We start from the raw sequence: 21,122 nt of genomic DNA on the forward strand, positions 1-21,122 counted from the left end.
ATCATAAATTTGGATATCTGCCGATACCGATATGAATCCGATATAGTGTTTTTTAATCAACAAAACTGTTTTTTAAAATATCTTGCTGCATTTTGCAAGTCTGCAAGTTCATACTCAAGTTTAAAACAACAACTACACTAAAGCTATTCTGTTATACCTGTATACAAAAAAAATATTTCATAGTTCAGCAATACTGATCAATCTAATAAACTTAGACCTACACCATCCTCCCTATTCTGGTATTTTAAAGAGTACTTAGCATAAATATTAAGCAACCTAACTAATAGGGTTCCAACTCCCAGCAACAACAAAATTAAATAAATAAAAAATAGGGAACCACCCCTCACGCTCCACCTCATGATGCTTAATCGACGTAATCAACCTTAATTTGATGCAGTGTGAAAAAAAATGCACAGAAATCAATTATTTTTCAAGAAATATTAAATAGATTCAACATCTTTCTTCAACAAAATTGCAGACTGCACAGATGGTACCTTCCCAAAGGAAAAAGTACTATAGCTTACTAGGGTATATATTAGACTTAATAGTCACTATATACAGTAATTGACTTCTATTCATTTTACATCAAATTAAAACTTTGGGTGTCAGATAATTATTTATTAAAAGCTAGACATTTTAAATGAGAATAAGAAAGAAAAGTATGTCTTTGTGCCCCCTTTTCCCTGTTAATGCCCTATCGGCCCCCCTGGCTAAACTTTGCTAGATCCGCCCCTGCACAGTTACCAGCGTCAGCTACGTAGAAAAAGATCCTGGTGTAGAAATTAATATTAAATAAATTCTAACAACAGCTTATCAAGCTTAAACGTGCTGCTGTTGTTCAGCCGCTGGTTTCCTCTTTCTGGCGCAAAGTGGACCAAAAACAAACGAGAGACAGACTCGCGACAGAAAAGCCGATCAGCTGATTTAAGCAGTTTCACGATTGAAGTAGCAGCCGGAGAGCGAGAGGCAGTCGCTTGTTAAGCTTAACGTGGGAATGCTTTACAAACATTCAGAGATGGACTTACACACTTGCTTTACTTCTCTCGGGGATAACTTTGTCGGAGATGAAATGCCAGGTTGCTAGCGAAGCTCCACATGCTATCCAGACCACCAACAGGTCCTGCATGCCACAGCCGCTCTATCACGTGATGCATACTGCTCCGACGTGCTAACGTTCTGAGGTGAGTTACGGCGTGTTGCAAGTTTTGTGAGGTGCTTTCGTGATATTTAATGGATCGGATTACATTTTTTATTTTTCTCCGATATCCGATCCAGTAATTTAGGTCAGTATCGGACCGATACCGATATGTAATATCGGATCGGTCCATCTCTACTAAAAATTAGATGACAGTAGCAGGCTAGACAAGATTACTTTGATTATGATGTAGGAGAAGGTAATGGAAAATAGGTATTGACTTGGAGATGAATAACTTAGGCTTATTACTGTAAACAGTATGATACTGCAGTATATTTCTAACTAAGCAGCTCTTTCTATTTCGCTTGACAATACTTTCCTTAACAAATACCATGCATTTTGGGATCAACTTGAAAGAAAGGCAGATATGAAATGTAAAAGTGAGATCAGAGGTCAAATGTGAACGATATTAGAAAGCAATCTTTAATGTGATTTTATCATATCTTAGATGTTGCCATTACAAAGGCAGTATCATTTTAAGCATAATTTTAAAGACAAACATTTTATGAGGGTTTGACCGTCTTAAACATTGAACCTTTGATCTCTTCTTAATGTGATATTCATAATTTTCTTATCATTCCCTACATGCCTACAGACAATATTGCCAAAAGCATTTGCCTGTTTGCCTTCTCATACATATGAACTTGAGAATTGTTAATCCAGAGGGTTTAATGTGATGTCGACACACCCTTTGCAGCTATAACAGCTTCAACTCTTCTGGGAAGCGCCTTCCACAAAGTTTAGGAGTGCGTTTATTTAATTTTTGATGATTCTTCTAGAGGCACATTTGTGAGATCAGACACTGGTGTTGGACAAGAAGGTCTAGGTCTCCGTTTCTATTCATCCCACAAGTGTTAAAGTTCTTTATGAACCTTGTTTTGTACACTGGAAAATAGTTGTATTGGAACAGGAAAGGTCCGTCCCCCCTTCCACAAAGTTGGGCACCCTCCAAACCCAGATTCGTCCCATGGATTACCAGACAGAAATGCGTGACTCTAGAAATATGTTGTTGGTCATGAAGTAGTGTACAGGCAACATCCATTGAAAAATACAAATGAAACACATGCAAACAGAGAACATCACATTTACAGGGGGACAATGAAATGAACATAATATATAGGAAAATCAAAAATATTAGGATTTATAATGAATCCTTTTTGAAAAGCATATAGATTTTAATAATAACTGTGTGTGACACAATGTGTGTAGAAGGTTTAGTTCAGATTGGCCCACCCTCTGAGGAGCTACGGTACATACGAACATATATACGCTAAGATTATTGTTGATTATTATTATAAAATAATAATTGATAAAATAACCATTTCTGTTTGGACATTTAAATTCTCATGATTTCGTCTTTAGCTGTGCTTCTTAAGAGGCTTGATGCTTTATGTACCCTTTTCCCATCTCTAACTGTTACCAGTTTGAAAATTTGAGCTTTTCATACGTAATAGTACGGTGTTAGAGGCTGTTCTACTATTAAACCAAAAGCAACTGACTTTTTCCAGTTAAAGAAAGGTCTAAGATAAAGCCTATGATGTCATCACGAGCCAAAACTATGGTTTTATTACAGAAATGACGGCGAAAGGTAGATAAAAGCATTGGCTGTGAGTAGAGCAATGTGGAAAATGAACCCATCACACAGTTACACATTATTCTTACTAAAATATAAAGCGTAATATAAACTTTCATCATTCAGCTGGCTTTTTAAATATACTAACTAATTGCTATAACATTAATATTAGCAGTGGAAGAAAGGGTATTATCTAATATTCTACAATTGGTTTTTCCAAATTTGTCAAAGATTTTTAATAAAAATTCAGCTGACGTTACTAACACTGATATTACAGAATCTCCTAACAAGGTGGCTTTAAAGAGAGAGTAGCTAATACTAATGGAAGTTTAAGGTAAGCGTTATTTTGAACTGCCAGTTATCGGGAGTTAATTTAGAAGAAGAGATTTGAAGACAGGAGACAGACACGACCATAGTCCCCTTTATAGCACATATAAACGTATCGTGCAATGCCTACATATAGTTTAGACAATATTAAATTGAAAATGTTCTCTACTGGAATTCAATATCTTCTAAAATTACTGTCTGATGATTGCTTTGTTGTGTGATAGAGGAAATTTGCAAAGCTTTATTAAGAACCCAGTACCATAAGGCGATGTCATAAAAGTGTAAGTGAATCTAATGACTCTTAAACCATATGTTAATCCAGTGGTTCCCAATTTTTTTCTGCTAGGCCTCCCTTTGTTTTACAAACACATCCTCACACAACCATATTTTGTTTCCAAACTCTAACATTTCATAAACAATTAAACAAAAACAAGTAAACTGCAATAAATCACAGGCAGTAATAAAATACACTACTAATTCTTTTACGCTACATCCACACCTACACGGGTATTTTTGAAAACGCAGCTGTTTCTATGCGTTTGGGCCTTTCGGTCACACGTAAACGGTGTTTCGAATCACCGACAATAGAGACCCCTTTTTTGCGCTTACGTGTGGACGAGGAATACAGAGTTCGTCACGCAACGTCAAAGGTATGTGCCCTTTTTCACGTCACGCTGTGCGCCACGTTATTGTGACAAAAAAAGAAAGAAAAATAGTTGTTTTAGGTGTTTTACTCACAGCTTTCATCAGGAAAACATTTATCCACTACAGCCATGTACGCCTCTTCTGCCGTCAGAACCTTGCCCCCTGTAGGCAGGAGCTTGTGGCATGGAGGAGCTCCTTTAACAAAGGTCTGAAGAAAGAAGACACAGAATGAATAAGAGGGGCCCCTTATGTAGATGCCTTTGATTTGCTGACATCACTTTCACAGACTCACCTCAACGCTTTCGTGACACTCCAGGCAGTAGTTGGCTCTCACCACCACATACCTCTCCCGCCACTTCCTGGTGTCATCAAAGTAAAAGACACTTTCCTCATATAGCACTTCACCCTCCTCTGGAGCCGCCTGGTGAACACGAACACGTGCATGAAAATTTGTGCCTGCTCGTCTTTGAGTTGACTATAAACTCAGTTTGCATATCAGAACATATCAGAGTTGAGCCTCCAGGCTATTGTGGACTGCATGATGAACTTTAACTGTTTTCCAAATGCAGCTATTCTACAATTATTAAATTGTTTAGAGGTTATCGTGTTGTATTCTCTATTTATTAGTAGATGGTCAAATATAGATTTACCTTGACAATCCTCTTTTCCAGTCTTATTGACAGAAGAGCTTAAAGCACTCACGTTTAGTGCTCTATATAAAGAGTGCTTTTACCTCTCACACATATTGCAGTGTTACTTCAGTCTCTATTGTGTGTTTAACATCTTCATTTTCCCCTCAGTATAGGGTTATCTTCTTTTGTAAAATCAGCTGCTCTGTTCCCAGCAGCCTACACTTCCCGGTATTTGTGTTTGTGATTGGCCAGATGCTGCAAGCACCACCCCTTTCATGGGGAAACCCCTGTGTGTTTATTATTGATTCAGCTCGGGTGAAAAGTTGCTAAGATAAGGTTTGTACGAAGCACATGCATCATGGATGTTACATTTCTCCAGTACATTTTAAAAGACATACCCTCTGTTTGAGCAGCTGTGTGATCTTCTGTTTGTGCTGTTCCACATCATCTTCTACCTGAGAGAACTGAGCCACAGAGAACTGTTTCCTGTAGTACGGGCTGAACTCTTCCAGCACAGCCTCAGCCTGGCCTGCAACAATACAGAAGAAAGGCCGCGTTTTTAATACATTGCTTTTGAAGCTTAGAAAAGCACATATTATTGTTGGGGATGGGTGGTGAAAACTGAACACTGAAGCTGTGAATGGATGGTGGTCAGATTACAGACAGACTAACAAAGAGACTGAAATGCAAACCAGCAAGTTTAGACCAAGGGGAAAGCTGTAGAGCTGCACTTAGTGTGAATTGAGTTATTTTGCAATACCAAAAATACAAAAATTAGTTTACAGCAGCGTGAAGACCAATTTTGAAGACCAAAGGAAATGAGATAAGAGAGCCACAATTTGTCAGTGTGAAACAAAATACTGTAAAACCCATATGGACCCATAACCCGGTGTTTTAAAGATCTTTAAAGTTAAAGATCACCTTTCCCTCTCCTGCATTTTATAAACTATAAAATATGTGTGTGTGTTCATAAACAGTTTTAAAGTTAATGTACATACAGAAAACAGGCTAATGTTATGACTTTATTTTATTAGACTAAAAAGATTTAAAATCATGACTTGGCCTTCTGGAGCAGGAAAAAATTAACAGCAACAGAAGTAGGTTAATATGTAAAACTACATTACTGGTAATAGATAACCTATAAATAATGAATACATCACTGCAATAGCTGTGAATATGAGGTTAGAATGTTTAGCTAAATTATCATGAATTTTCTATTATTCAAGGCCCACTTTAGTGTCTGCTGGTCTTGAAAAAACATTAAAACAAGTAAAGAGAATGATGACGGCTTACAAGAAGTCAAGGAAAAGGTTAAATTCTAACGCTAATGACACTTGATCGATAAACTGCAGACACATTTATCCCTGCTTCACTACTACAAGCCAAATTAAAAATGTCTTAACTGGTGAAACAGTTCAACCACTTCAAAAAAAAAAAAAAAAAAATTGTATAAAATGGGCCGTGCTTGACTAACAAAACAAACACATGAAGTCCGAGTTGAAATTGCCATATCTGATTCAAACTTTTCCAGATGCCTTTTAGGAAATATTGAAGAAAAATGGCTCTTCTTTCTGCTTATTTTCAGTGTCTTTCAGTGTCCTCTAACATAGTATTCCAGTCTTAATACATACCAGATGGTATCTCGCTGTACCTGATGTGACCCGTATAATTCTCCTATAATTAGGTGACTGAGGTTGTTGTTAGTAGCTCTCGAGACTATATGAGTCATCTCTATCCAGATTACAATTGGCACATCAGACTCCAAGACCTGTCACCAATAATCGTCAACCAGAACCCCTTTCTCTTTCTGCTTTTCTTAGTCCTTCCTGTTGTCAGCCGTACAGTTGCCAACACAGAGAGAAAAGAAAACCTCTCAGATTTCTCTCCATTCTTATTAAATCAGGTCAGACGCCTTGTGTGAAGGGATCCTGATTCCTGGGGGGGGAATAAAATTGAGCTCACCAATTCTTTCCACTGTTGCTTGCCTTTGCAAACCAAATCACACCACCAGAGAGATGAGGAGGGGTAGGGATGCGTTAAATGTGTATTTATGCTCCCCCAAATGTTCAGTGTCCCCAATTCCCAGTGATACATCATTCACTTACTGGACGAGCAGCGACAAATATTTGGCTGCTGCTTGTTGTGTCTCCCAGTATAGGTATGCTAATGCTGGGGTTAATGCCTCTGCCATTATGCCTGCATTCTGCCTTCAGACTAGTATGGAACTGGAGCTCTGTTACACTGTATTAATGCACTGAAGAACAGAGCACTCACGGAGCAGAGTTGGGAAGTGAAGTATGTGTTTGTGTAGCATTGTCCAAGGCAAAAGCATTTACTAATGTAGCTATTAATTTATGCATTTTTCACAGACTCTTATTGGAATCATAATGGGAAATAATATAGTATAGCAGCCTTAATGGCCTTCATGTACTGGCTACAGCATATAAACTAATGGCTGTAATTTCATAATGGTTTATGGAACATTTCAATTCAACCCATGTCAAATTATCTACTTGATACTGACTCACAATCAGCTAAAACTGTGCTAGCATCCAAACTGAGGGTTAAAAACCTTTAAGGGGACAACAAGACCTAATTGTGGATTGAGGAAGGAAAAGAACAAAGAAAAAGTGGCGTAGTAGTAGTAGTAGTTTGTCATAGTCATAGTCAGAAGTACTCGGAAGCTAGGAGAAAGGGAAAGAGAAAGGTGGCAAAGGTGAAGGCTAGTGAGTTCTAAGGAAGCCTGAAGGAAGAGTGGGACAAAATTCCACCCAGTGTGCACTAGGAGTGACAGGTGGGTTGGGATAACATCAAGTATCAGGCTCTGAGCCCATTCTTGCTTGCAGTGGTGATGGACAGGTCTATATGGACGACTTGCAGTACACACTGTGATTTGTAGTGAGAGTATGGAGCACAATATATGTGTGCATGACAGGAAGGCAAGTGTAAGGTAAACGTGTGGTCAACCATTCAAAGCAACAGACAGTCCGCAAGAGACGTGCAGAAAAGAGTACAAGCAAGGTGAGGAGTGGGTGGAAATGAATGTCACGGTCATTTATGACAGAAGAATACATCGAGAATGAAGACTTCAGAGAAGTTCACGTATGTTGTGCATAAAATAAAGGATAATGGAGTGTGTTTTAATGGACTATTGTGTCACTAGGTACTGATAAGGAGGATGTAGTGGAGGAGGACATGGAAAACGGTTGGTGTGACAGAACAGGATGCTAGCTAGCAATATGGTGAGATTGAGGAAAATCATCCACTGTGGCAATGCCTAAAAGGAGCAGCCGAAAGATGAAGACAACAACTATGAAACATTTAAATACCCTTGATCTAAAGTTGAGTAAAATTCCTTTCTGTAAAACAGTTTACATGGCCAGACACTTTCCATCACGGCAAAGACAGACGATGATGTAATGATGTAAACTGCTGGCTGTTCTGCTTCAAGAGAACATAGAGGAAAAGGTGAGACGATTTGGACATGTGCATACAAGGGATAGTGGATATACTGGACAAAATGTTGAAGATGGAAAACAGGAAGACCTCAGAGAAGTTCATGTATGTAGTGAATAAAACAAAGGTGAATGGTGTTTTAATGGATTATTGTGTCACTAAGTACTAAAACATAAGCTGTGAATCATTTAGTAGCTGGTTTCACCTTATTGATGCAGATGTGTGTGGGCGGGGATCCTCTGCACTGCAGCTACAAACAAGGAAATACTAGGGGTGGTGGAAAAAATCAATACTGTGTAGTATCGCGATATTTTGTTTGCTAATGATGTATCGATACAGGGACAGCAGAAATCGATATTTTGTTACAAAAAGGTTTTTGTGCTCTGACTTCAGAGCATGTTGATCCTTTTTCTGAGCAAGAATCCTGACATTCCTTCACTGTCCAAATGTGTTTAACTTTTTTTTTGGCAGCAATAAACATGACAGTTTACTTATTTTAATTTAAGACATGTTTTATTTTAATTAAGTTTAAAACTTTTTTATTTAACGCAAAATTATATTTTGTTTTAATTTACTTTCAAATTCTTCAGTTGCTGAAGGGGCTGCATAGTTTTCATAAATTGCATAGTTCAGAATAGCTATAATTGTACCAGATGGTTGCATTCAGTTAAGTTGGACTAGACTGTAATACAAACCGTTCAGTTTGTCAACAATAAAACTGACTGAAATGAGAGAAAGACTGAGTGCAAGACTTTGATATTAGATAAAATGAATATTGATAAAGTTTACCTTTATGTACAGAATCTGAATATCGCAAAATATTTTTTAAAATTGCAATAATATCGTATTGTGCATTAAGTATTGTGATAATATCGTATCGTGGGATGTATGGTGATTCCCACCTCCAGGAAATACCCCTACTAACTTATATATACACACTTACAGGCACACTTATTCTGGCTGCCAGCTCTCTAAGCTTTCTGTTAGAATACATTTAACAATAAAAAATAAAAAGTTATTTTCGTAGTCTCAGTGGAGCCTCTTCACAAGGTTATCTCAAATCGTCTCTGACGAGACTGAGCTAAGTGTCTGTGAACCTTCAGCTCAAATCTGCTGCTGTTTATGCAAAATGTCTGCAGCCACTATTTGGTTAATGTATCCTCTTTTTCAGGTTAAGTGATCATGCAAACACAGAAAGGTGCCTTTAGCACCTTTTCATAAATCACTGATTTAAATAAATAAATAAATACATGATAACAACTAAGGTCATGGCTTGCTGTATGATACATCCTTTCCAAGACAGGATGTATCTTTTTGTTTAGGAAAATTCTGATTCTAATGTGTGTCCATGTGTTACGCCTGTACAATTTATGACTGCTGCTAGCAAGTTTGCTAGTGTTAGCATGTAGCTTAGCTGGGCTTCCTTTCAATCAACTTTCAACTTATTGCTCTAAAATACAAAACCAAAAAAATTATTGACACAGTGTGGTTAGCTGTCACAAAAATTCCCTTATGACGTGAGACACACAGAGGAGCGAGTTCTAATGCATTTATTTTCACTCTCGGTGAACGTCTATGTGAGTGCTTGTCAGAGCAATCCTGTTGGGCCTTTTTATACATTTCTCCCAACGTTATCCTGGGAACAGATATGTGTGTGTCGCTCTTACAGAGAAACAATTCAGCCACATGGTGTGCTACATGATGCTAACGATGCTTTGGATAACAGATAGCAGAAGAGTCAGAGAGAGAGATACAAGGACTTTGAGAAAGACTGATTAGCGGGACAAGGAAACTGACTGACAGAGAGAGCGATTCCTTTAGCTTACTGAATGTCGTGTTTTAAGTTCATAGAGTCTGTTATTGTTAAGCTGTCCCTTACTGAAGGAAATGCACTTATCACATTGCCACGGTAATTAAGTGATTTAGAAAATGATTAGAAAATTGTTCTACTTTATTTCAGTCTACTGTTAAGCCTTTTACACTGCTGGAATTATAGCTACTAGAGCAAAGAACACACACCAAGAATACTTGTTCAACCATTTAATTAATTTAACCACAATCTACCTACAGATCTGCTTTTTATTCACTATTTTATTATCATCTGATAATGTCTCTGTTTGGAGTACGTGGCACTCAGAGGAATCCATCTGCCTTAAAGAAGAGTCACGTGATCCACGAAATGCCCCTTTTAGATTGGCTAGATTCTGACGACACAATCCTTTTTATGTGAACATGTAAGGGAAAACCTGGGTTTACCTTAACAAGCTGATAACCATCTTTATGTGGACAATGTTAGGGTAAGTGAATCCTGACAACAACAACATACCATAGGCATGTATGCTGTACTTGCTTTGTAGCACAGAGCCAAAGATTTATAATAACTAATGATTCAATGCAGGATTCAGGGTCACCTGATCCAGCCCTGATAAAGAAAGGGAGGAGCTAACAAGCCATGTGATAAATAGAAGAGACAATGATAGTGAGTGACAAACAGAGGTAACTGCATACCTGGAGATACTGGGGCTAAAAATGTTATAGCCATGGGCTGTCTACAGCTGACAGGGAAAATGTTGGACTTTTAAACCAGATGCAAGATAACATTACTAAAATGTACCCAGAGCTAAAATTAGCATTTTTGCATTGTATTATACGTGAGACCTATCGAGAGCTAACTTGAATAGGGGCTTCAAGAAGGCCAAACACTGGTATAAAGGGTATATGTTTTGATTAATATCATCTTATGTGTCGGATTAATTCTTGTTATGTTTCTGGAGAATTTCTAGTTCTTAGGCTTTGGTTCCCGTGCTTCCTCTGTTCTCCATGTCTGTGTCTGTCATGTGCTTGTTTTGTTTTGACATTCCCTGTTCTGCGTTCAGTCTCTGTCCTCATGTTTTCTCTGTGCCCGTCCTGGTTCCACGTTTCCTGTCTAGTCATCCCCGTCTTTATGTTCCCTCAGTATCATGTCAGCTTGTGTCTCTGAGTCTGGGTCTGTAAGTTAAGTCGGTGTGTTTCCTGTTTTACTTTGAAGGTCCGTGTCTTAAGTCAATGCATTCAGTTTTGCTTCCCTTGTCTCGTCCTGCCTGATTAGTCCCAGCTGTGTTTCCCTTCCGTTTCCCGTTTCCTGATTACTCCGCCGTGTATTTTAGTCCTCTGTCATCCCATGCTTGTTGTCAGAATACATTCAGAATGCATTTCTTTTAATACCGGTCTTTTCTGTGTAGGGTTAACAGATCTAATTTATTAGTGTGAGCTCGTTTAACTTATGTTCACTACTAACTCCCATGACTAGTTTTTTTTTTTTTCCCTTTTACAGGCAATCAAATGTTAACAAAATTACTTTTGGGTATAGTGACCCTTTAGGTTAGAGTACCTATATGTAGAGGAGGGGTCCAGGCCTCATCCAACACCCAGAAAACTCTCTGAAGTAGAAAAACAAACAAAAAAACTCCATCTACAGTATAAGAATTACTATAAAGAATCAAAATGAACAGTTTCTGCATCGGTGAGAAAAGGAAAATAGCAGCAGTTCCTCCTCTCAATGCCATCCTAATGCAATATAATACAAATGCATGTTCAAACAACATGTTCTCACTCCCACAGCGCAACATTTTACGCTAGGTGACAAATCGCCTGTATATTATGCTTCCGGGCACCCAACACGTCCCTATATACGAGATCGGAAGAATTAGGAAACATGAGAACCGTTTGGAATGAATCTACACATGTACGTTCGTTTTACTTAAATTGCTTTGGAAAACACTAACGTCATTAAAGTGCTGGTTAAGCTTAGGGATAAGCTTAGGGTTAAAGCTGAAATACATGTCCGGAAAGTGTATTACCCCAGGAGCGTCATTCTACTGGATTCCTTCCATAACATAAGATGGCGCATAGCATAAGAATGTGGAAGGTCACCTTTCGCGTTCCTCAGGATCCCCTCGGGACTTGACAAATCATCATTATATTACACCTCGGGAGTGAGAACAGGCTGTCGAATCACAATTAAAAACCAAATGCACCTACATTTGGTCACATAAGTCATAAGTCAAAACTCAAATCTACTGTATTATAGATTCAGCCTGTATCAGTATCTTTGTATTCAGTAGTAATCCATCCATCTCAGGAATTATTCCATGTCTGCAAGCCTATGCTGGTTTCAGGTACCCGTTACAGCTTTCTGTGAGATTTCTTGCAGACATTGAAATATACTTAAAAGGTTCATGACTCCAGCAAATCCAACCGTCTTCTTAATGAAGCCATTTCTTTTACTAATGACTCTTCTGTTTGCTGATGGAAAGACAAGCTCAGGCCATTTTTGATTTGTGTGTTTATTAAAGGTGACACACAAAAGCACAAATGTGTTTCTGTTGTCAGACTCGGTAGAAACTGATGACACTGCAATGAAATATGTGAACAGGTGCAGTGCAGTAGGTGTTGTGCGTTACACCACTTACACTTGTTGCATGTTAACAAGAATATGAAACCCAAAGGATCTCACCTAAGTCTATAATCTGGATTATCCTATAAGTAAAACAACCATTATGAACGGAATAATCTTTAATTGTGTGCAAAGGAATTCACTTACTAGCTCAAAAAAAACCAACAACAAACAAACAAACATCAGGGAACACTACAACCCAAAAGGAATGTAGACAACAGTCACTGCAATGCAGTATAGGCAGGTGCCCAGTTTCTTACCTGAACAATATCTTGGTATGTGAACTATGAGTATGTGCAGGGGAGTGTTGCAGGATTTCAACTGCAAGTCCTAGTTTCACAGGAGAGACCTGCTCTTCCACTTCCACTTCATGTCACAGGATAATCATGGACTAGATTATTCATTCAGTTTCATGCAGATGCTTCCAAGTTAATGCAACTGTTCAGAAATGTCCTCTCTTGAAATTCTTTGAATATTTTCTGAGTCTGTTTCTGCAGCAACAAGTAAACTCAAAAGAAAAAGACTAAAAATGAGACATCCTGAGCCAGAGTAAAAACTTTTCCTGCAGTCTTTTATGGCAAAAGTCTGTTTTATAAGTGAGGCAACATGAAAATAGTTTTGTGGCTCGCCAAAATAAACTGAAGGGCCCCTGTATGGTACAAACTTCACATTACCAGACCAGAAAGCTGTCCATAGTCTGACTGCACAGAAGCAAGTGTTTGGTAGTGAGCAGTTTTATATAAAAAAAAAAAAAGTATTTTACAAAATATATGTTTTAACAATCATGATGTATATATTTTTCAGTAATATTGCAAATACAGCATCAAAGAAAAAGTACTATTTTGATATACTTGTACACTTCCGTTCCTGTTGGGAATCCAAGTTTTCTCTATTTTCCTTCTTTAGGAATGCCTTTTTGAAAGCAACCCTTTGATTAAGATCATTTTTGATGACATTTCGGCAAACAGAAGATGTATCGACTGAAGGGCCAAATACATCTTTAAGGTCTTATGACTTTTCCTGTTACTTAAAGATGTGGGTTAAGATACTATTCAACTGCTATAGATATGTTTTAGGCCTTCCACTTGTTATTTTGTGAGGCATCGATAGGACGAGGCATAAAAACATTTATACAGTTTCTGTACCAGCGACTGAATACATGTAAATTCCAATGACAATGCAACACATGCTGTAACTTTACAGATGTGCTTTATTCTGTTTGGCACATAAAGCATTCCATCCTCAAAAGATTCAGTGAAAACTTGTCTTTTTTTTAAAAACATGGTATCTGATGAGCAATCAGGGAAATCTACTGGTCATCTCTAGATTTGTACTCAGTATACACTCACAGCCAGGATATCTGTATGGCGTCCTAAGTGGAAAAAAACTGAATGGTGCATCCCTAGATGTATGATTTTTTACATGTTTTTAAAATGGTTTTTAGAACCTTGAACATGACCTCTGAGACGATTACTGGGATTGTTATTATGATGACATGACAGTGTATAAGAGGAGAATGCCAGAAAGAAGGTCTTTCAGAGGTAAAGTTGGAGAGAGGTTCATTTAGATACCAGGTTTACGGTTTACCGTCTAGTGGAAAAATCCCAAAGTTCTTCCAGGACAACAAATGTTGAAACATTAACATGTCGGCTCATGTCATGCATGCTTTTACATGCATTCATGTAAACATGTAAACCCACATGAGCAAATGGACAAGCATCAAGTTTGTAGTTACAGCACATGGCTTTTACCAAGTCAGACTTCAGTAAACAGGTTTAAGAAACAAGTATAGTTAATAGTAAATACTGGGAGCATTGTGCTAAGAGGAATAACACTAAATTGAAGTCCAGTGTCTGCACTGAAGGTTTGGCAAGTCAGGAAATACCTGAAACAGTAACTCGCTGAAAGGCAGAAAAAAAACAATGGCCCATAGAGACAAAGGCAGAGTGAGTGGAGAGGAAGACGGCACGAGCGCATGCGTGTGGGTGTCTTTGACAGAAATACAAGTATTGTGAGAACACACACAGAGAAATGAAAATACGCCACAGCAACACAGTGCAGTACGTCAACTTGTACTGTACATTTCACCGCTGCATGTAGAGCTGTCAGAAGTATCAGGCTATAATGGCTGAAATGTACAACTGTATGAATATAATTCATGAGCATAACTGGTTTGCTCATTGCCTGTTTTTGTAGAACAATGGAAAATATAAAAGCATTTGCATGTTTACAAAAGCTAATTAACTTAAATAAATTAATGACAGAAAATACTTCATTGGTCATTTGTAAGAAATAATAGTCTCCTTGGGAGCCACATTAATAATATTTTAATGTGCAGCAGAGAAGCTTTGGAATCCCTGTGGTTTAAGAATTATTTGAGAAACGTAGTCGTTCAGGTGCTGTCAGATAAAGTTACCAATAAAATTAAACATGGCAGCAACAGTTAGTGCCAACCATTCCACCCATAGCTGAAAGGTTTTGCTGCACTAAGAAATGCCACTCTCATTAGAGATGTTCTCTCTATCAGGCTTACATAACCTGAGAAATTGCTACAGATGGCTGACACTCATCATAAGCTCTTCTTGAACAACTGCATTTCAGCAAGTTTCATGGCTTGTAGAGCCAGTTTAACAGTTGCATGCCATCATGACTTGATTACATAAGTAAAAAATAAAGGTCTTTTGTCCACAGTCCTTATGTTTACACTCACAACAGCCTTAAACAGACTTCCCTTGCAACTTCATCGACAAAATATTAACTTCTGTCTGTGCTTCAACTTCCCTGATTGAAAAGTAATATATAAATATACACTGTCGCTGTTTATTATTACTATTATTAAGTATCACACATAAACTTGTGGAAAGAATAAACAAGTAGTTTATGAATGAAGGTCATTTAACAAGCTTGTTGGTGTTATCAGATAACCATCAGCTAACAAGCTTGTGTTGACCTCCAGCTCCAAAACCACAGCATCTGCTAAAGTTGAGACATCAGAATGTGGAGCTCAGAATCACCTGTGCCATCGCCATCTTTCATGTACAGGCCACAGTGCTCATTTGAGATTTAAATGAGCAGAAGCAGCACCAATGCAAACTCTATACACATCTTCATCAGTAGATGCAGGGTGGATTCATGTTGAGGATCCTCACTCATGACTAATGTTGAGTAAGTAACCAAGAGACAGTTTTTACAGTGAAAGACGTCCCACCCTCGAAATCTAAAGAGTACAACCCAAAGAAGGCTTCGACCTACACCCGTTTCCACGCCTTGGCTCGTGTGATTAAGTAGAGGATCAATAGGAGGACCATTGTCGCTCTTGGAGGGAAACTCCCACAGGGCTTAAATCTGGGACTCTCCACCATTTGACTCTAGAACTGAAGAAGCTTCTTGGATGAGACGTGAAACGTCTTCAAGGAACTTAAGGAAGCCCAGATGCTTTTTTCTTTCCAAGCTCCTTAGACTTTGTGCTTTTAGTTTTTATTCACTTGATGATCAGAGGCTGTGTATCAACCAGCATATAATGTCAAATCATATATAGTGTTCCAAGGTCATTTGGTGGAAACAATCCAAACTATGAAAACAGTAGTTAGTTGTTGGTCAGTTGTTCGGAGTAAACAACAGGTGGGTTTCCAGCTGAGAGCCTGAGCAGCAGCAGTTTCCTCTCTTTGTACAGAGCAGTGCATTCAGATCCAAAGGGTGGAAAAGTCCCACAGTTTCTCTCAGCTCTCTGAATATCTGAGGGATTGTGTAATGGCAGCTGGAGGCAGAGTGACACAGCATGAAGGATGGCAGGCTTACAGCAAAAACAGACTCTCCACAACACTACAGCAATGAAAGCCCCCTTAACTGCCACAATAAACTTTTATTACAGCTAATATAAAGTCCCGGATTATTTGTTACATATATGATTATTCGCCAACATTTGGCCAAATGACATATTTTGCTGATTAAGTAAATACCGACACTTCAGAAAACACAAATTAAAGCATATCTTAATAACCTCCTAAGTAAGTGTGGGGAACTGCTGAAAACTGCTTGACCATTACTTACAAGTGAATACAAAATGTTGCAGTTACCTTAGTCTGTAACCTTCACACCAGCAACACGTGTTCAAGCCAAAAGAAGTAGATTTAAGAGGATAAAGGGAAATCTTTGACATTTAGACCACATGCATATAATCACCAACTAAAAAGAGGGAGAGTGTAAATGAAATATCTAAAAACATCTTTTAAAGTTTACTTAGGAATTAAGAGGGGAGAGTTTGTTTTCTTTAACAATGGCTCATTTTCTCTCTCAGATTTATGAGTTCATTCAAACACACATACAGACATATCAGCTTTTGTGCTCTCAGACACAGCAACACAGCCTCTCCTCTGGTGTAGTTCATATACAGGCAGTTTGATCATCACTGAGGACTACGTTTTTCAAGTTTAGGTTTGTTGCTGAGGAAGGAACAACAACAACACACACACACATACACAGCTACAGTATATGGACAAAAATATTGGGCCACCTACACATTACACCTCCAGGAGCTGCTTGGCAATAAAAACCCACACCATGAACCTACCGGTGCATGTACCTCAGCACTCGACAGTCCTGCTCTGTAACATTACGTGGTCAGCGACTTCGTGAAAGAGTTGCTGTGGTTCCTAATTGCTTCCATTAGGCAGTAATACCACTTACAGTGGCCCGTGAAATGTCTGGTTGGGTATTACAGTACCGTGCTCTAATTTAGTGAGCTCTTCAGAATGATCCACTCTTTCAGAAACGCTAGGCAGGCTGCATGTCTACGTGCTTGATTGTATACATTTGTGGCAATGGGTCTGAAAACACCTGAATTCAAAGATTAACAGGTGCAACCCACTACTTTTGTCCATATAGTTTATGTGTCAGAATGTGCAGAGAGCCTTGAAAGTAAGTAAAGTAAATATCCCTGCATGTAGGGCTGGGCGATATGGCCTAAAATCCATATCGCGATATAATTTGAAGAACGTGCGGTAACGATATATATCACGATATATAAGCTCAGTTTTTGGCTTTCCCCATATTTCAAAAGTGCTTCATCTCTCTTGCTGTGACTGACGCCCGGCATAATTTGCAGATGATAATGGTTGTAGCCGCTGCAATGCTTTCGACCAAAACAGGCACAGCTTGATGACATCATCAACATGCGCTATCGCGATAGAGCGGTATAGTCAAAATCTCTATCGTTGGCCAAATTTATATCGTTTCTATCGTTTATATCGCCCACCCCTACCTGCATGTCTCCTGACACAGCAGCAGTAATGTTAGATGTGAAAAGTTGATCATTTTTTGAAAGCAATGCCAGCAATCAGAATGCAGGAAGCAAAGTTTCTGATGCTCCAAGTTTCTTGCAGACCCTCTGCCCTAAGCTCAAGTGAAGCATATGGTAGCCTATGACAATGTTAACCCTGAAATCTTTTACTATAGAGAGAATTACAGGTAAATTTACATCTAAGCACTGTAATGCTTGGAAATATTAACACTTGCAGTGTATTATGAAGTCCACAAAACTACCCCTCAGACTCCTAGTAGATGCAGTTTTCAGTTTTTAGTAGGTCCCTAATTAAATAAAGGCTTAAGTTCAATGACTTTTCCCCAAAATGAGGTCTGGAGAGATTTTCTTCCATGCTGGTTACAATTACTATGCACAAATTTACGCACCAATGTGATTGCATCAGAGAGCTGCAGACTATGCTTGTACATGAACGTAAGTAGGCGAGATATTTGATGTAATGGAATTTTCCTATACATTTGTATTCAGGATTTTTCAAGAGATTTGTCTCTGCCTTATAGTATAATGGCTCAAAGTATTGGATGAAGCCTAGCAGACTCCTGGGACAACTGTGAATCAATGCAGGGCCTAGATGACCTATAATTTTTGCCTCTGCATTTGCTTGTTTTTTCAGCTTTAGAGGTTGTATCTTGGTCAACTGTCAGAAAACACAAATTCAAAGAGAATCAATTTTGTAAACACAAGACTAGGAAAAGCAGCATATCGTTAAAAATAACAGGTTGCAAGAGTGTGGAACGTGGCACAACTTTTCTTCAAAACAGATTCATCTGCAGCTGATCAACTCATATTTTCAAGTCTGATTAACACTACAAAAAAAAAAATAACGAAAGATTGCTTCGCCCCCCCAAAAAATAAACATAAAACTGAATTCATTTCAATGCTAAACATTTGATATTTCTAAGGCCACTGTAATAATTTAAGCTTAATAACCTGGAGAATAATGACACCAAACCAAACTGGAACTGAATGACAACACACCATGAATCAAACATTCAAGCCCCCTTTATCCTGTGTGAATCTGGGGTATGTGGGATGTAAGGTCTGGGGTTTTTCTGAGGGGCGGGTGGGGGGTGGTATCCCATATTCCTTCTCTACTCCCCTTTTTATAACTCCAATGTGTTAACATGCAGCACCAAGCAACACAGCCCTCTGCTAACAGTTTAACAACAAGAAGACATCGCTTTGGAGAATGATATAGTCAGAGTTAGAAATATGTTCAGACACAGTCAGAAAAAGGTCAAATTACATCAGTCAGAAAAACTGCTAGTGAGTGTCAAGGGACGGAGCTCCATCAAAACTGGACCTTTGTCAGCTTATGAATCATACACTATGTACTGCAGTAGGATCACTTCATCTAACCCAACCTTGGAAACTACTCACCAAATTGCCACGCTCCACCCTGTACACACATTTCACAGCTACATAACGATAGACAAGAATGCTCTGGCCATGAGAAATAGATCTAGAGTGTCACTGATCTTGACTGTTTTAAGCCTCCCCTCAGTAGCAGCCAGGAAAATCTGACAAGGCAAACGTGAAAGCACACGCTTCACCCCGAGACTGAGTGTACAAACAGCTTGTACAGACCATAAGCATAAACTCCAGAAGATAGAAAGTTCCCAGGGGATGTCATTAAATGAAGGTCTGAACACTGGCTTCCTAACATACAGAGCATTTCCACTCTGATATTATTAAGAACGGCAACAAAAATAAACACAGACTGCCCCAGTTGAACCCATTTTACAGCTGAGTACTGCAAACTGGTATCAGGTCCAAAATCAGTCCAAATTTTGTCACAGCATGGTGTCTTCTGGTATGCTTGTTAATCAGGAAATAGAGTGGGGCTGATTTAATAGCCGACTCCCCACATTGCATGTTGAAGTGGGAAAGAAAAGTCCAACTTGCCCTGAGTGTATTCATTTAAGTGTGTGTGAGACAAGGCACTTACTCATGGAATAAAGGGCTGTATGAATGTGTGTGTGACTAAGCGAACAAAGCTATTCTAAAAAGCACTCTGAAACTGCTCAGTTGGCTTTGAAAAGCACTATAAGTACCAGTCCCTCTGAAATAAACCATATTTGTGGTTAAAAAAACTTGAATTATGAAGCTCAGATTCGCTTTAATAAAAAAAAAAAAAAAAAAAAAAAAAAAAACTCCCTACAGCAGCCTGTATGATGAAGAAAGCATGAGGGAAGATGCTGCATGAAGGATTGCCTTCAAATCAGATTTCACTATTTACGCAACACACATCACCACATGTGCACCTGTCTGCTGTGCACGCATACACACAATAAAAGACAGGTAACATTAGTCCACACCCCTGGACACGCCCAAAAGAAAGAGAGAAAAAAGAAAGAAAGTTCGATCTCTCTGATTTTCCTTTTTCCTAGCAGTACTGGAAATACTGGAGTGACCTCCATGAGCCCCCCAGACTAACCAGGCGGAAGTGATAAATGCATGAACTAATGTTTTTGCCATGAAAAATACATGTAAAGTGTCCCCCGCCCCCCCTCCAGAGAGCTTATTGGGAGAGGGACAAAATGCCTGGTTAAAGATAACCAGGCATAACCAGACGGACAGCTTTGCGAGTAGCCTGATACTCGGCTCTCTGGAAAATCGACGGGAACTGTTTCCCACTCTAACTCACATTTTCACGTAAAAAAAGCTCAAACTGGCATTACAATTCAAATTAAAATCGCGCTTCTTATATTTATGCGCAAACTAACAGCTTCAAGCGCCTCGACTCCAAACACAGTGATGTGAAACGTCGCTCTAAACCCGACAGAAACAGCCCACTCTCTTCATCGGTGCTCAATGAAACGCGCTGAGGAGTGCGCTGCGCCCTCGTTGCGTCGCTCACCCAACGCATACCAAAATTTCAACCTCAAACTTTCTCGGTTATTTAATTTTTTTTTTACCTTTAATGTACTTGGATTTGTTTTCATCCAACAGGCTGGACGCGGAACCCCCCATGATGCTTCTGACAGGAGACGATCCGCAGGTAGTGTTCTGCACTCAGGTACTTACACCGTCACATCAGCTAGCAGGGCGTGCTCTCCTCCTCCTCCTGCCAGTGTGTCATTCAGTGACGCTCCGCCACTTAGGCCAGCCCCAATAGCGCCTGTGGTCTCCCTAATCATCCACCGTGACTTGTTGAATCACAGCTGTAAAAAGCTCTATTCAGTTCGGTTCATCAAACGACTAATAATGAATAAACAAATAATATTAATGTAACTGACCCTTTGGATTCAGGAGTGCTCTATCTAGACAAGGAGACAAGAGGGTAGAATGTAAAATATTTACTTCAAACATCAAACTTAGAAAGGGACAATCTTGTGATAGATTTATAAAAATACTAGAATTTTACCAACCCAAACTGTGCTGTCCCGGAGCTTGCGCAAACAGAATTGTGATGTGAATGCAATGTGGTGCCGAACACGTATTGCTTTTGCAAGAACAGCTATATAACATCTTTTTGTTTTTTATTTATTTATGGATTTTCTATTTCAGTTATTACATGTGCTATTAATCTCAGGCTC

At 38.9% G+C, this 21,122-nt stretch overlaps 1 protein-coding gene across 1 annotated transcript in view; it reads right to left on the reverse strand.

Annotated features, from left to right (window-relative positions):
- LOC309691756 (protein Niban 1-like) overlaps positions 1-20,693 on the reverse strand; it is a 30,070-nt gene extending 9,377 nt beyond the window's left edge. The window contains exons 1-4 of the mRNA XM_082509678.1: positions 20,502-20,693; positions 4,771-4,901; positions 4,033-4,161; positions 3,834-3,948 (exon numbers count right to left, since the gene is read on the reverse strand). Of these exons, the coding sequence (XP_082365804.1) occupies positions 3,834-3,948; positions 4,033-4,161; positions 4,771-4,901; positions 20,502-20,556 (430 nt within the window). The 5' untranslated portion in view covers positions 20,557-20,693. The remainder of the gene's footprint in view (positions 1-3,833; positions 3,949-4,032; positions 4,162-4,770; positions 4,902-20,501) is intronic.
- Between the last annotated feature and the right edge of the window lie 429 nt (positions 20,694-21,122).

The sequence above is a fragment of the Aulonocara stuartgranti genome (genome assembly GCF_965226115.1).
Source record: "Aulonocara stuartgranti genome assembly, chromosome: 17".
Classification (NCBI taxonomy): Eukaryota; Metazoa; Chordata; class Actinopteri; order Cichliformes; family Cichlidae; genus Aulonocara; species Aulonocara stuartgranti.